The sequence below is a fragment of the Rhipicephalus sanguineus genome, chromosome 2, assembly GCF_013339695.2.
Source record: "Rhipicephalus sanguineus isolate Rsan-2018 chromosome 2, BIME_Rsan_1.4, whole genome shotgun sequence".
NCBI lineage: Eukaryota > Metazoa > Arthropoda > Arachnida > Ixodida > Ixodidae > Rhipicephalus > Rhipicephalus sanguineus.
Window position 1 is genome coordinate 89,102,159 of NC_051177.1, and position 16,926 is coordinate 89,119,084.

Below are 16,926 nucleotides of genomic sequence, written 5' to 3' on the forward strand. Positions count from 1 at the left end.
GCCACTCAAGTTCGCAAGGTGCGATAGCGGCCAATATATATTTTTTTTCTGTTTTTGCCCACTTTTCCTCTTCCACAGTGGTGCACACGACGTGCAACCTGGTTAAGCCAGCCGATTTTCTTTTTCTTTTTTTTTCCTTTCTATTTCACGGCAGTATATGACTTTCAGGAAGCAATCAGACGCGATCATTTTAGCGCCGAAGTAACCAGTTCTGGTTCCCTGTACGAAAAGCGAAACTGTTTTGAAAATACCAGACGCTCGCTCAATTGTTCCGAAGATTCATGATTGTTATTCCGTAGTGACAGTCAACCAACGAGAGAGAGAGAGAGATACGAAAGGCAGGGAGGTTAACCAAGGTTTCACTCGGTTGGCTACCCTACACTTGGGGTGGGGGAAAGGGGGAATAATAGAAAGGAAAGGGTAGAGAAGAAAGAAGAGTAAGAAAGAGATGCTTGTACTTCTTGAGGACCACCGGACTTCACGAGCGCCTGTGAACTAAAAGCGCGAGTTCGTGTCGTGTAATTTCAAGCTAACCGTACAGTCAACCAAAATCTTTGAAGAGTAGAGGAGCTCTTGCGAATCACTCAACCAAATCGAATAATGAAACGTGGCAAACATGCATTCGATTATTTAGCTCCGAAACCCGAGTTACAAATGAAAAAAAAAAATATCACGCTTCGGGTGTCGAGATGTGTGCGAACGAAGAGCTAACAAAAAAAGATAGCATGCGATATGGCCTACGAATTCAAAATTTTTCGTGAGTGCTGTTTGTACTGACAAGCGATTTCCTGTCAACCACAAACGCCGAAAGAGAGCAGTACGCTGTATACTGACGAATAAATGACAGGTTGTTAGCCACCGGGGTTTTGGTTTTATCTCGCAAACGAGGCTTTGCGATCGCTTGCGCCGTCATAACCGGAACGCGCTCAGTCGTTTTTACCTCGCGACACTAGCGGCCGGCAACAAAACAAACTCTATAAACGTCGCTCTCGCTCGTTTCCCCAACAGTCGTCCATTTAGTCGTGCGTGCGAACTAGCAGCGTGCGACTCAAATCGAAGGCGTGGAAAAAAAAAACAAGAACAAGAGAACGAAAAAGAACACAAGAGCGAATCGTTTGTGCACTGTAGCTTTCAAGCTTGCTTCAACACTGTTCGTCTCTGCAAGCATCGTTTTATCATTCTCTTGCCGTTCTGTTCTTCGGATCGCGCCATGGTGCGCTGACACACCTCCGTAGGTGTTTCTGTCTGTCTGTGTCTGTATTTCTCTCGCGGCGTGTCTACGAAAAAGAATCGCGATCCATAGTGCGGCATTCGTTTTGGTCGGCCGATTTCGAGATTGCAGATTGGAGGGATCAGGCAGCCGTCAAGACCCGCTCTTTTTTTTAGGGGCGAAGGGGCAATTTTCTCTGTTTCTTAGCTCCTTTCGATACGTCCGCAGGGTACCTGTAGCGGCTCGGAATAGAGGACGAGAAAATAGAGAGCAGAAACGGGGCGAATGACGTATACGATATAGGAATTGTCTGACACGTTCACCCAATCTCCGGGTTCGTTTGCCGCCGCGGCAGAGCAGAGCGAGCGCTGTCGCGTACACAACACACAACGTTAGCCGAGAGAAACGCGGGCGCCTCCGTCGTCTCCCCGTGAAACTGCATTGCAAATACCTCCTCGCTTGATGACTGCAGATCTGTGCTGACAATGATGTCGAAAGTGCGCGGCTGCTAGCCACCTTTTCATTGCGTGCGCCCCGCTACTGCGGCATGTAGCACGCGACCGGCACAGTGCGCGTCGAGGCGTTGCGCGATGCGCGCCTCGCTCGTCCTAACTATTGACCGAACGCATGCGTATACCCGAGGTACACACAGGCGGAAGTGATTTAAGTTAGCGTTCGAGGTTCGGTAGTTTACCTGGATGTTTAGATAACGCCGCTCGCGGCGATGCGTCAATGCCAGCGCGCGTATGGTGTGTTGTGGCGCTCGCAGATCGCGCGTTTAGATACCTGTAGAATAGGAATCAAACAAGCAGAACGGATGGGAATGCACGCGAGGCATATGTTGTTAGGTGTCTGCAGAAGCGTCGCATTCGATCAACCGATGCTTGCGAAATAGCTGCTCTGCTCGTGAAGCATGCCGTGGCTACGCGTGAAAGAAAAGAGCATTTCAGCTATAGCTTGTGGCATTCATCGGTGTTGATAGCTTTGTTCACGCCGTTGCCGATGTTCAGAAAAAATAACGAGGCAGGAGTGCGGACAGGTAATCCCTCAAGAAAATGCGCAGCGGGATCGGAATTTAAAAGCGTCGGGGTGTCGCTTGTTTCTTTCATTTGAGATACATAATATTAGTCAACTAGTACTCGTTAAGATATCTCAGTATGGAAGGTATTAGATGTACGCGTGCTGAGCATATAATAATTCTTATGCAAGCAAACTTACTACCTTACGAAATGGCTATGTCAATCTTAGTAAACGACGCTTTTGTAATGGAATGAAGTTGCTTCTCTGTATGCAAATATTTTGCGCATTAAGACTGAAGCACTGGGAGCCCGTATGGCTGCGCCGACCGACGAGCTCAGTTGTACGTCAAGTTGCCCATGGACAAGTTTGCGTCACTACGCGTACGAGGGGGATTGGTCTGTCGAAGGAAAGAGGCGCGGGAATTGTTTTTCGAAATGGAAGGTCTGCGCGGCGCGCAGCGCTGTAATATTCGGAAAATGTGATCGCTGCGGTCTATCTGTACGAATTAGCGAGCTTGTTTGGGGGTTGTAAAAAAAATTAGGAGCCTGTTTACTGGCCCTTTAAGTGAATTTAGCCGCCCGTAGTAGAACTCGGACTTGACGCACTGGCTAGACAATATTCAAATTGAGGGCTTAATGGTTAAAAAATTGACACTCCGCAGAGCCCTTAGTGCAGCCAATGCGCAAGGGCCTCTGTCGCCAGCGTCGATATGTGTGCTCACTGAAGCACATGAGGAGGGCGCGTCGTCGCATTAAACTCCGATAGGAGCGCGACCATCGTCACCAACGATTGAAGCCACTATAGTTCGTCCTTTGCAGCATAGAACCGTATAGACAGTACGGTGCCGTCTTGGTTGCATAGGTGGATCGATCACCCACACGCGATGTGCGCACCGACTCGCTCTTTTCTTGCCCCTTTTTAAGCCGACCGTCTCAGATGCCTCATTAAACGCGCAGTGACCGGCGTCCCACGTCGGTAGCGTCAACACGAGTGATGCAAGAAATCATCATCACGTCATGACTTCGCCATATGACGTCATCATGACGTCACAGATCACCAAAATTTGCGAGGTCATCATGACGTCATCATTATGTTACCCTGAGTCACATAACGTGAAGTCACATGTTGTAGTTATCACGTGACATCACTGTTTGGTCAAAGATGGGCTGATCCCGACGGATCAGCCCATCTTTGGCGACGTGTAGAAAGCTTACAATGCCTCGATCCTGAAGGCATTGCAAATCCAGGTTAGTTGCAGAAAGCTTTCGGAGGGGGGTGCGGGAGGTTCAGTACATCGACCCCGAAGAAAAAAAAAAGAAGGTGGCTTTCGCTTCGAGTCGACTGAGGCGGATACATAAGGGACACTGTGAGTTTCTTTATATGGTATTTATTTCTTAAATTTGACCGCCGCGGCGCCTGTACGCGAGGGCTTCTCGCGTTTGGCTCGGCATGCTGTGCAAACATATCGCGGCTATCCAGGTTGCTTTCCAGCCTCTCGGAATACCGTCCGGATAGATTTCAACCACCGCTGCGGCTCCTCTGTTCTACAAGCACACCCGCCGCCTTTCCTCGCCAATAAATTTCTGCTTCTCTCTCTCTCTCTCTGCAAGGAACCATCGCAGGCGAATCCGGCACGGAAATAGGCCCGACACTCGTCGTCCCGACCGGCTTTTGTGGGACGACGGGTGTGCGTGCACGGCTCGCGTGCCTCGCGTGTCTCGCCAACGATGACAGCTCGCGAACTCGCGCGCGCGCGGTCGCCCATGCACTGTTTGCGGCGCATGTGAGCAAGCTTGACGTTTTCGTTCTCTCTGCATTTCTTCTTCCTCTGCGGGGCCATCTCACTCCTTCGCGGAGGCACCTCGCGTGTTAACAAACGGGCAGAAGAAACGAGCATAAAAATACCTTTCCTTCCTTTCTCCTTTCAAGATTACTCGCTTTCTCGTGGGGTTATTCGTACGTTCAGTTTTAGTTGTTTATTTTTTCTCCCACTACGTGATGTATACAGCGGGACAAAAAGGGAACGAGGAGGTTACACCAGGTCTGAAATGTGGCTGTTGCGCTGACGCCTGTAGGAACCAACCGTCTTTGTAAACAGCTTAGGTGGTTTCATTAGCGTTGTGTTTGTTTTGTTTTGTTTTTTTACTTTTTGGCACAAGTCTTTCAGCTGCGTTTCCCTCCTCTCTAAGTTTTCTGTGTGGTGAATAAGACGAACAGCAACACCACGACCAACATCGTCAAGGCTTGTGCGAAATGACTGACGACGAAGTTCGAGCGCGCTGCCCCAAGTTACAGCTCTACTAGCTAAACGCCACCCCCCCCCCCCCCTCCACAGGCCTTACTACATTTGGTCGAAGTGTTGAATACTGCGTCAAACAACCGAACTCATCAAATGGCGTGCCTTCACTTGTGACTTGTCGCATTGTCTCCAATGACGAACACCTCGTGGCCCTGATTGTACTTCCTGAGACAGATTAAGACACTCATGTGGGAGGAAGTTGCCAGCTCACACTTGCATACCTTTCACCCAGGAGTAATTACAACCACGTCCCTTTTCGTATCTACCTGCCCGTATGTGGCAAACGATTGAAGGGGAGGTCGCCAAGGCTCCTGCCGATGAGATCACCGAGCGTTGGTGATGCTGTCTGCTGTCGTTACTGCTCCATTTCATCCCATCTATAGATGGAGCGCCATGCATTATGTCATTTAAGCACGGTGTGTGGTGTGTGTGCGCTCACGCGCGCTCGGCAACAGTTGTGCGCTTGGATGTGGGTGGCTGCTCCTTCTGACCAACGTGACTTGCACCTCGACCGTCGTCTGCGCTGTTATCCGTGCTGATATCTGAGACCCAGCTATCTGTCGTACGACACACTCAATGAGCGTGCAGTGAGAGTTAAAAAGGGCTTTGAAGTGCGTGTGTGTATGTATACAGGGGTGGCCAAAAAGTCCCAGGCCGTGATGCCATAGGATTACGCGGGATAGCGACCTACGAACTTTTGACTCCCCCTCCGCTATACGTCGTAAAAGAAAATAGTGCATCCTGGTCACAATTCTGGTGATAAGTGTCTCCGCTCGGCGTTGTGATCGCCCATGCTTCTGTATCAGTCTTTTTTTTTCTTTCTACTGAAAGCTGAGCTACTGAAAGCTACTGATGCTCTGGCCGGCCGCCGGTGGGCGTCGTCCGATATTCTTCCGGTTCGTATGCCCTTCACCCACCTCGCGCACATTCCGTCGTACGCGTCCTGCGTACACATTGGAGGAACGTGTAACGTGCAACTACTGCAAGCTGGGCGCGTAGGCGTCGTCGATAGACCTGGGAAAGTGCCCCGTGTTGTGGGGTGTCGGGAAAGTATCACGTAGGTTAGCCGGATAAATAAATATTTCCTTTAAAGTGCGGGTAACCTGGCGTATGCGCATTTGTCTTTATGTTCGGTGCCATTGTTGTTGTTGTCCGTCGTGGCGATAAGGAAAGAACGAGGGTTTAAAAGCGACGCCCAACAAACAGTACTGTCCGTCACGCCGACAAGGAAAGAACAGGTGTTCTGAAAAGCGACGCCCAACCACAAGCAACACAGTGGAGTTGCTCGCCTCAGAGATAGTCTAGGCGGCGTCGACGGTGTTTGGGATCCCTGTAATCGTCAAATGAATGCAGTCACAAGCAGGCATAATTAATAACAATAATTGATGAGGGTTAACGTCCCAGAACCACGATATGATTATGAGAGACGCCTAGTAGAGGGCTCCGGAAATTTCGAACACCCGGGGTTCTTTAACGGGCGCCTAAATCTAAGCACATGGGTTTCACGCATTTTCGCCTTCGCCGAAAATGCAGCTGCCGCGGCCGGGATTCGATCCCGCGACCTGCGGGTCAGCAGTCGAGCACCATAACCACTAAACCTCCGTGGCGGGTGTTCCGATGAAATGTAATCTGACATACTGAGGTAAATGTGCGAATGTTATCTCTGGATGTTGTCGGTCCGGGTCTTACTATTTGTAGATTTGCATGTAATTATTAATTGCTATTATCATTATATATATATATATATTATCATTATTATCACTATTAATTATTATTACTTATTATCAGTTCGTCATTTCGCTCTCATGTGATAGTCTTCTTCTAAGGTTTCGTTGTAGAACGACTGCTAATTTTCGAAAGATCTGCTGGCAGGCTAGTTGGTGATGCCTAGTTCAATTCCAATATCTTAGGAAGATTATGTAGTTGCATCGGCTTCCAGACATGGGTGAGAAAGACTTTTTTTTTTTCAGCTTACAAAGCTCTCGCTGTGCATAATGCGGCCGAACTCTCTCTACACGTCTGTTCACACGCCCGACTCCTTAAACACATATCGGCTCTCAGAAATCGATATAACCCGCAAACAGACTGCACATACGTCGCCATGTTACGCGAATACGGGGATGCTAATAGTACAGGGATGAAGTGGATGGATGTACAACTATAAAAGCTGACTCAGCTTTTATAGTCGCACATCTATTCACTTCATCCTACACATCGATAGAATATTTTGACTTCGGTTTTTGTCGTGTACATGAAATTTTTTCGTTATGTGCGTGTTCCCTTCACGTTGGCATAGCGCAAGAATGACTGCGTTGCATCTATACTTCTCGCGCGTCTTCACCTGGCTTATGGGAAATAACTCGCGCATCCTTGAAGCGTGAACAAAGTGCAGGTCATATAACATGGTGTGCACACTTATGTGTTACGCCACCTGACTATGTAGGCAGCCTCTTGAACAGCCACCGTTGCAGAAACAGGATCCCTACAACACATGCATATGTGATATGTCTCACCAATAGCGACGATGTTAGGAGAGTGTTCTTTACGCCAGTGTCTCCTTTGGTTTCCATTGCAGCAGCAATGCCAAGTTGGATACGAAGGAAGGCAAGCCCTGGCGTTCGTTATATACACCATGCCGAATCGGCAAGTGGCGCGGTCCGCGGTCTACTGCACATGCGTTAGCACCCTGGCTCCTTTACATACATTGTGATACTTCGCTACCAACCGAAGACAAATTGCTACCCAACTGACAACATACACGTTATATACGTACTGTGCCAGTTTCTTTCTTTCGCAGCTTTCTATAGTATCGCAGAACAAAACCGTTCCCGGACTTGGCTGAATATTTGCTTCGCTCCACGCTCCAGTAAGTACCATCAGAGAGTCAAAAAAAAAAAAAAAAAGAGGCAGCATATACGTTGTTTCTGGGGTTCCGCATTTATACGTTTCTTTAGTTTTTTTTTTATTTCGCTTTCCCTTTCGGTGGTCACGCCTTGTGCTCCGAAGAATGTGTCCGTGAGAAGCGATGTGAAAAAATAAGAAGGGCGTCTAAGAGGTTGTGTGTGATTCGCGAACGAAAGCAGAACATTTACTACCCCTTGTTTCTCAATGATGCAAGCCTTCCCGCGCGTTATACAAACAAGGAAACTATGCGTTAACAGACCGGTCACTAGTATGTGCAGCAGCCGTGACGATGCTACCGCCGCCGCAGTCGTATTAAAAGTATTGTTCTTTCGCGGGCTACGTATTTATGTAAAAGTCAGAAATATGCCGGCACTCCTTTTGTTTCGTTTTGTCTGAAAGTGACGCGTTAAATTTCGGAATAGTCAGTCATCAAACTCCCCAAAACAGGGCTGCTGTTCAGTTATCTTTATAGGCGTTTGGTTGTGAGCATGCACCTGTAGTCCTTCGGTCTTGGGAAAACACGGGTTGTACACTATACTGTTGCCTTTGTTTGTTTGCTTTTACCTTATCTTTTGATCAACTCCGGTACAAATGCCTGAAAGGTCAGGTTTTAGTCGCATGTTTCGTTAAACTTTGCACATCTCACGAGAACTTTAAATTAAATTATGAGGCATTACGCGGCAAAATCACAATATGATTAGGCACACCGATTACTCCTAAATAATTTCACCACCTTAAGTTCGTTAAAGTGCACCAATAATATAAGTGCACTGTTTTCTTTCTTTCTTTCTTTCTTTCTTTCTTTCTTTCTTTCTTTCTTTCTTTCTTTCTTTCTTTCTTTTTTCTTTCTTTCTTTCTTTCTTTCTTTCTTTCTTTCTTTCTTTCTTTCTTTCTTTCTTTCGCGCCCTAAGAAAGGCAGCCGTTGTGGAAAGGAAACGAACCTACGCCTTGGGGCTTAGCTGCACAACCCCTCAGCCGCTAAGCTGCCATGGCGGGTAATATGGACTTTCGATGCATATGATGAAGTACTGAAAAACAAAGAGCGAGGCTAAAAGGGAAGTGCTTACAGGGAGGTCAACCAATTTGGCAAGGTGGAAACGACAGCCTGATTTGAAACGTAGCAAGATCATCAAGGTCGACTTCGAATATGGGGACATAGCATATGAAATTACCACTCTGTGACTTGTGCTATAGGGACATGCAAAGAACCACTCCACACACCGAACATTTGTGCTCGTTTGTGTTTCTCCTTTTTTTTTAATCTTAAGTGGCGAGGTCGACTTGCTCAATTCAGTGGCGTAGCCAGAAGATTGTTTTTTGTTTTTTTTTGTTTTTTTTGGGGGGGGGGCATGTCTTTGATTTGCACTCGGGGCAGAGCGGGCACGTGTGGTCAGCTGTCATTTTGTGTTCTCTGTACTATGACTGAAAGTAATTTCAGGGGGGGGGGGGGTGCACGTTCCAGGTGTGCCACCCCCTGGCTCAATTTCATTCTTACATTTCATGCTGCGTATTGACAAAACGCTGCCAGGAAGCCGGCTGATCGAAGGTAACGTATTTCCTTCACCTGAGCGGAACATACACAGATAAAATATTATCGTTGCGTAACTGAGGCTGGCAAATCTTGGGTACTCAAAACACGACGTCATTACCATTTCTTGCGCGATAAATACCTAATAACCTGATCCACATTATCTCGTTCTAAGCGTCAGTACTTGCAAAGGCGCAATAGCAGTTCGTTTATATACAAGCATTTTGATATATAGAGTACGGCTACACCATTCATAGAAACTCTGTTGTCTTATTATGCCTCATCAAAAGCGAAAATTGACCGGTGGCGGCAGCGGTGTCAACGCGAGTGTTGCAAAAAAAAATAATAAATAAAATAAAATAGGCCGCGTATATGCGTGCTTCGCTGCAAATGTTGTCGAAAGACGATAGTCTTCTGCCATGTTTTGCCTTGCCTCAGACAGCGCCTCCTCTATCGGCCGCATCTGGCTGGCATTGATAAAATAGAGGAGGCGCTGCGTGAGATATGTACGCCATCTGCCAGTGGCGTCGGGAAACATGACCTTGTGCAGAAACCAGGGCCACTGCCAGGTGGCAGCACCATATCGTCGGCAGAGGGCTTTTTCGTGCATAGCGTCGCATTTTCGGCGCAGCCTAAGAAACACTAGGGTCTTTAGAATTACGTATCTATGTATTTTCTAGTAAAGGAACACACCACCTAACACTTACGTATTGATGCTGTGCCTCAGATGTGCGTAATATTTGCTTTTTGATCGACTATGTTCAAAAGCATGAACGTAGCTACCAGTTCAATATGGCTGGGCGTTCAGCAAGTGCTTAAACTTTGGTCGCGTGGCTGAATCGTTTGACTGACAGACAGACCGAAAGACCAAAATTTCTGCGTTCAAGTATCCGAAGAAAGAGTATCGTGTTTAAAAACATCATCGTCACGTGACGACATCACTTTATCACGTCATCGCATGGTATAGTCGCCTGGTTAAATGTGCGCCTATCCTGGAGGCGAATGCACAAGTGACCGTGTAGCATTCTCCCGTGCCAAACACGCTGTTCACGGTTCCGCTTCGCGCTGTCTCTAACTATCAACAGCCGGAGTAGAAGGGAGGCTGTTTCAAGGCGGCCACATCACTCGGATCGCGCTAACCACGCGGTCGTTTGCTGTCGAACGGGTCGTTGTCTCCTTCCGGCTGGTTCGCATGATTGACGGTTTAAAGACGATGCAGGCACGACGCGAACTGCACACTCCCCGCAAGAGACGTCGAGGCATGGCTTCGTTTTGTTCGTTCATCTGGCTATGCGCGAAAGACCCGGAAGGTTGATCGTACGTATACATACGGCTTACCTTCAAAGATCTCCGCCCTAATCGTTTCCTCGAAGTTAGCGTTCGATAGCGAAACGGCGATTCGTACGCAATGGCAGATTAGGTAAGGATATGTGAATATACATAGGCGCATGAAGCTTCCAAGTTTGGTTAGGCCCAGAAATTGGCATTTTTTTTAATCCCCAGCGCGGCAATCTCCGAATCGTGAATACACACGACATGCGAGAACCAACGCGCACGCTGTCTTTGAACGGAATGAATAGCAGATTGAATGCATCTTCGCAGTGTAAGTTGTGTTCGTTCTTGGTTGGGCTTCAATTAAAGTGATTTTGTAAGAGATATCGAAATTTACTCGCTACAAAGAAATGCTTCAGTATGTGTGCTTTATAATGAAGCAGCTTTTCTACGCACGTGGATGGTCCGCCGTGTGGGTACAGTGGTTACGGTGCTCGGCTGCTAACCCGAAGGTTGCGGGTTCGATCGCGACCGCGGCGGTCGCGTTTCGATGGTGGCGTAATGCTACAGGTCCGTTTACTGTGCTATGTCAGCGTACGTTAAAAAACACCAGATGGTCGAAATTTCCGTAGCCCTTCACTACGGCGTGCGTCATAATCATACCGTGGTCTTGTCATGTAAAGCCTCGGATACTAGAGTCTTTTAGCAAGTTACGGAAATACGGTACGGTATTGCCGTAGCGCTCCTCCTTCATGGCTTGTTGTGCTTAAACCGCTCCCAGTTTCAGTGACAGTGCGTCCCCCGAATGATAATTTCCTGGTTAACAATGCGTAGTTTGAATAGTAACAATGAGGCAGCAGTAATTTTTCAAAAAGCTTTTGTGGTGTTACGGTGCCTTCACTGGAATTAGGAGCAACAAAAGCATAACGAGCGAGAAAGGAGGAGTGTCGGCGTAATGCGTACCGTATTTCCGTAACTTTCTAAATGGCTATATTATTATTATTATTATTATTATTATTATTATTATTATTATTATTATTATTATTATTATTATTATTATTATTATTATTATTATTATTACGCACATGGGTGCAATGAACAACGCAAAAGCATGAAACGAAAAGTGCCAACTACACTAAACTTCTGTAAACATATATCACTGTAAAACCCAATGAATTCAAATGAATGCACGTTCATTTAATGAAAAATATCTGAAATAAACAATTGGCATTCGTGAGTGTACAAAGAAAAACAAAAGCGCTCGCATAAAAGCCACGAGAGAGCGTCGATACATTGAAATCTCGTTTCCCCGCAGCTCGGTTTGGCGGTTTTCTAGTCGGCAGGCTAAAAACACGCACAAACCCACAACAGGTCGCACGCCAAAGTGGCGCTAAGCGGTAATTTTTCTACAAAACATCACCGCGCCAACAGCTGGAAACGTGCCAAAGTGGACGTGGTGCTAACGGGTCGGAAGGAAATAACTTTTTTGCTCTTTTCTCGTGGTAACCTGCTTGCCCGCCTTACGCGCACTTTACAGCTCCGCTCAAGCGAGTCTTCACTTTGACGACAAATACGTGCGCTTGAACCTTTTTGTTTGACGTCCATAATAGCTTCGGTGTTTATCACTGCATCATACTCGCGGGAAATGTGGTAATGTTCTGCGAACAAGACTTTAACAGGATGGCGACTTGTGGCTCAGCTTCGTACATGAACAGACCTTAAAGCTGGTAGGAACATACAACAAAGGTTAAGAAGATCAGAAAGGACAGCCCTTTGCTGACAGCTTCAACCTGTTCAAAAGGAGGAGTATATACTACGCAGTAAGATGATTTCAAGATGCACACTCAGCAAAGCGTAGATACGGATTGATTTCAACAGAACCAACTGCGTAGGAGGTGTCTTACTCACCTAAGAAAGCAAAGAGATTCTTTTTGTTTTTAGTAAATGTCTCCATCGGGAGTCAAACGCTGTCCTGTCCGCGTTTTTTTTTTTCTAACCTTTCGTCTGTGTGTCGGCGCGCTTTAAGATTTAATCAGATATGAAGAAATCATAGTGGAATTCTCCACGAGATGTTTTCTCGCTCATCCACACGTCAGTCATCTTTTTTCAACGCATTCGCTTGTACTACCTGTACAAAAGTCTTCATAATTATTATGTGTTTTTGTTGTTGTTGTTGTTGACTTTCATTGCATTCAATATACATTTTTGTTAACATGCAACTGAATAGCATGCGCGACTTTGTAAGAGTGGCATTCGCTTTCATTTCGCACAGCCCTAAAACAGAGACCGCACATCGCATGTTGGCACCATCTATTCACAGATATGCGATAATTTTCACGTACAGATGTGGCTAACGAACGCGCGTACATTGGGAACGCAATATCGTAGCGCTAAAAACGCGGTGCACTCTCCCTCGGTTTCTTCACAGCACCTCGTGTATTACACTACAGAACACAGTGGCCATGACAGGTGCTTACCCTGTCATGAATGCCTGTCGTGTGCACCGTGCCTTCGTTATCATGTTTTCGATCTATGGCATTTAGTACTCCGTTATCAACCTTCTTCCCAAAGAGAAGATTTTCCTACGCGTGTATCGACGCTCGTGAACCAAACTGAGCTGCAGTTGATGTTATCGGAAAAATAAATCACATAAAATAATACAGGAAAGTAATGCCACTGCGTCGCTGGATATCCTTAATACTATAGCTGATGTCCTAACATACTAACCTCAAGAAGCCACACGTTTTTCCCCAAATGCTATATTTTAAAAAAAGTGCTACGGGAGGCCTCAAACATGGTTAATGCATTGACGAAGTGGAAGACGTAGGTCTGAAGAAAACAATAAAAACAAAGATAACCCGCACAAGACGTCAACAGATTGGAAATGTTTGCAGGCTGCAATATTCCTTTCATTGCCCTTGATATAACCTATAGGTTGCTAGTTAAAAAATATTGCACTTTTAGTTTGTGTCTTCATGAACAAGCTTCGACATTTAGTTGATGATGACCGAAGAACTACGGACCTAATCAAAAGTAGGGTGTCAAATGCGAAAATCTACTGCAACGTAGACTCTCCTTTATTGAATCTACGAAAGCGGCTTGTAGCTATCCACAAAACAAACTATTTTGCAAAAGAAAAGAAACTTGACATTTGAGAAGCACCTGTAGTCTTTCGACTACGCGTGTACGCTTTGCTAGGAACGTCTGAACAAGGGACGCATTATTTCTGCAAAGTATGGAAATGTGCGTCTGTGTGGCCAAAATTAACGCTTGATCACATGAATTGTATGCAGCTTTAGATATTGAGGCGCAAAGATGTCGTGCTTTCCTGCTTAACGTTCGGTAAGCTTGACGCTCAATTTCATTTTCCTGAATAAGAAAAGCAGTAATAAGAAAGTAGAATGCACAAAACAAAAAGCTTGTCTAGCGGCCCTACGTGAGCGCATTGGCGAAGCGATCAGCACAGTGTTGAAATGAGAGTCGGTTTCACCAAATCTGGAAGAGCATATGTATAGCCCAATGTTTTCATGCATGGGGCTTCAATTATTAGGGAACTGCGCACTGACGTACCGTATTCATCACTAAATACTCGGACAAAACCAGTTCGTGGCGGTTGAATGTTTGGCTAATTTAGTCAGAAGCACACAAATTCGAATACTTTGTTTATATTTGAGGACCGTTCGTGGTTACAGAAGGGTCATTCTCTTGAAGAACACAGCAGTGGCAGGTAGAGTTCATTGGAAGATGGCAATGGCTGAGCAAAACTTCCAGTGTATATAAAGGCGGTATTTTCCTTGTGACCTTTTTTTTTTCTCTATTTTTTCAGAAATAACGAAGATCGTGGACTACAGAACAAGCGAAACTTCGGAGGTGATTGGATGTCGAAAAAAATTCTTTGTGGCACGAGTGATGCAACTGGCATAATCGACGGAATGGAAAAAAAATGATTTTTAAGAAGTCACCACAATTTGCCTATATGAAAAACTGAGAAAAAAAAAGACGAAAACAAATCGCCCACAGAAACGTATCATTAATTTTAAGTAGCTGGTGTTCATCGTTGGCAAATTATCAGATTTTACTTTTCATCGCGCGCGATGGTAATAAATCTGTTACTCAAGACAAGAATGTAATTGAGACGGTTAAAATACGTCGCATAATCCCGCAAGCAGTCCTAAACAATGCAAAAATATATACGAAAAATAAAGCAAATGAAATACACACAGACAACGACCATATGGCACGACCAGCACGACTCACCCAGTTAGAACGCAACCCAGCAGGAAAATCCGTCCTGTCTTTGTCACAAAACACTCCATGGCTGCAGAATGTGTGGCCGATGGGGGCAATCCTTGCCGGAAAAACACCACCACTTCGCCTCAATACCAAAACGCGGTAAGCTCGCGTCGTAAGCCACCTTACTTTCGTTCTTTTTTTTTTTTTTCGGTAGTAACTCGGCGGTCAGTCAAACTCACACCACCTCATACTGACTGCTTCTGCTGCCGACGTCTGCGCACAGGGGTCGAAATGGTCCCTTCTCCGCCGTCAGTGGGTCTCGGTGTCACGATCCCGCGAAGTTTCCGATCACGCCGGCTATCGACGGCGATAAATCGCACAAAGGCGGCTGCCGAGAGGTGCTTGTCGCCGTGTAGGCAGTAGTCGTCCGACTGAACTCCAACCCCGTCTTGTGTCTTTTCGGTTTCGCCTGCGGGCGGGCGGCCGGAGGTGGGGGACGCGGGAAAGAATGAAACCGAAACCGCGGACGCCTTTGGGGCCACGAAACGCGCACGTCACCGAACCTTACGTGCTCCGAGCGACGGGATTGGTCGTCACTGACCGTTTTATAACGGACCCCACCACGTGACCCAAAACAAAGGAGAGGAGAAGACGCGCCAGACTCGATCCCCCCTTTCAAACGAAACCCCCCCACTGGGTCCCCCCCCCCTTTCGCGCAACACTCTCGTTCGGCGGCGGGGGCCTCTCTTGAAGAGCGCGCGCGTGTGTTTTCTTCGTTTTTGCTTTTCGTTATTCGAGAGCGAAGTAACGAGAAAAAAGGAAAGAAAAGGCCACGAAACTGAGAGGCGTGTTTGACGGCTGTCTCGGCCGAGCCCTGGGTGGTTGAGCCGAGAAGACAAGAGCGGCATGACGTCGTGTTGCGCGCCCCTGAGCGAGGAAGGGATGCGGGAGTCTTTGGAGCCTTGGAGCTCTTTCGGGGCGAAACGATGTCCGCAGTTTTCGAACTTGGTCTGAACGAGAATAGTTATGCTAGGGTTACTGGTAAACAAAGGATGGTCCCCCTAGTTAAGAATAAGACGACGACCTGAGCTGTCGGCTGTTCCGATAGTTTTCTTCACGTCAGCGCATTGTGGCGATGATATAACGAGAACGAGCAGCCTTTATAACGTGAGTTTTTGCGGCGGTGTTCGCGATGTTGATGCGAAACTAACAGCCGAGGCTTGTTACAAAAGGGTTATAACTACAGCAAACAAAAGATGCTGCTATTAAAAAAAAAAAGCAAACTCCGTCAATTTTATTTTTGTCATGTCAGTCAGCCCATCGTATACAAAGGCTAACGAGTGTAGACCAGAGGTCCTCTTTTACTATTCTTGCATAGCACACGTCAAAACAAATCATGCATAATATTTAAAGTGGTGTCGATTAACAGCAGCCGGCACAGGCAGCGATTTTCCCGTCACCGCAGCGCTGTTTATTTGTTTCCATATCTTTTCTCGCTACGTATACGTTACGTAGCAACTACATCAGAAATGCTGAGGATTTTGACATCCTCAAGATACTCAGCGCGTCTCTTCTCGATTAATCTACATATACTTTTCTCTGCGCAGGCCCACGCTGCTGATATGTTAAATATAATGAAAATGCATCATAATTCGCGTATACTCTTATTATTATTCTCGACATTTTTTTTCTGAATTATAAAGAGATCTGCGAGTTTAGGCTACGCTTTTTTTTACCTATCCTACTAATCATGAAAGCGTGAAACTAATACCAGCCTATAAAGAACTGAGAAAACCGCAACAGACAACGTGAACAAGGACTACAGCACATGCATTACACTGAAGGGATGTACTTGGTAGCAAACGAGCACGTTCAATCCGGTTGGCTTCCCGGCCCCTCATCACTTTTTATAGCCGTTTAATCGAGACAATGCATTCGCATTTATCAATTAGGAAGCACTAGCTCCCCAGGTGCCAGAAACGTACCCTCAGTAGAAAACTGTCCCCCAGAGTTTTATCAAAATATCAGCATATCTCAAACCTTGCTACTCATTTTGCATAAAGGCCGAGAACGATAAACATATGCGAAGTCATTCTTAAATAATTGCCGCTCCATTGCAGCATGAATTTTGGCAAGTTCATTTGCACGCCTGACAGCAGCTCTACAAAAACGAGATTAAGAAGAGGTGAAACGCATACACTTTCTATGTGTCTTTCTTTCTCCTTGCTTTTCTTTTTGTACCGCTATTTTTGAGCATGCAAGGTTACTTACACGCCACAATATCAGTTCATGGGACTACGTTTCGGTTAGAGAATTCAATTTCAGTTGCATATCAGAAATACAGTCGCGTGTTTTGAAAGCACAGCCATTCTAAACGGCATCCCCGAGTAGGTTTGGTGAAAAAAAAAGAAAAAGCGACAGCGGAGGCAACCAATTCATACAGCCGGGGTTTCGATCGGT

General features: G+C 46.3%; 1 protein-coding gene across 1 annotated transcript in view; it reads right to left on the reverse strand.

The window, feature by feature from the left end:
* Positions 1-14,750, reverse strand: part of LOC119383339 (peroxidase) — a 119,588-nt gene extending 104,838 nt beyond the window's left edge. The window contains exon 1 of the mRNA XM_037651417.2: positions 14,491-14,750. Within this exon, the coding sequence (XP_037507345.1) occupies positions 14,491-14,549 (59 nt within the window). The 5' untranslated portion in view covers positions 14,550-14,750. The remainder of the gene's footprint in view (positions 1-14,490) is intronic.
* Between the last annotated feature and the right edge of the window lie 2,176 nt (positions 14,751-16,926).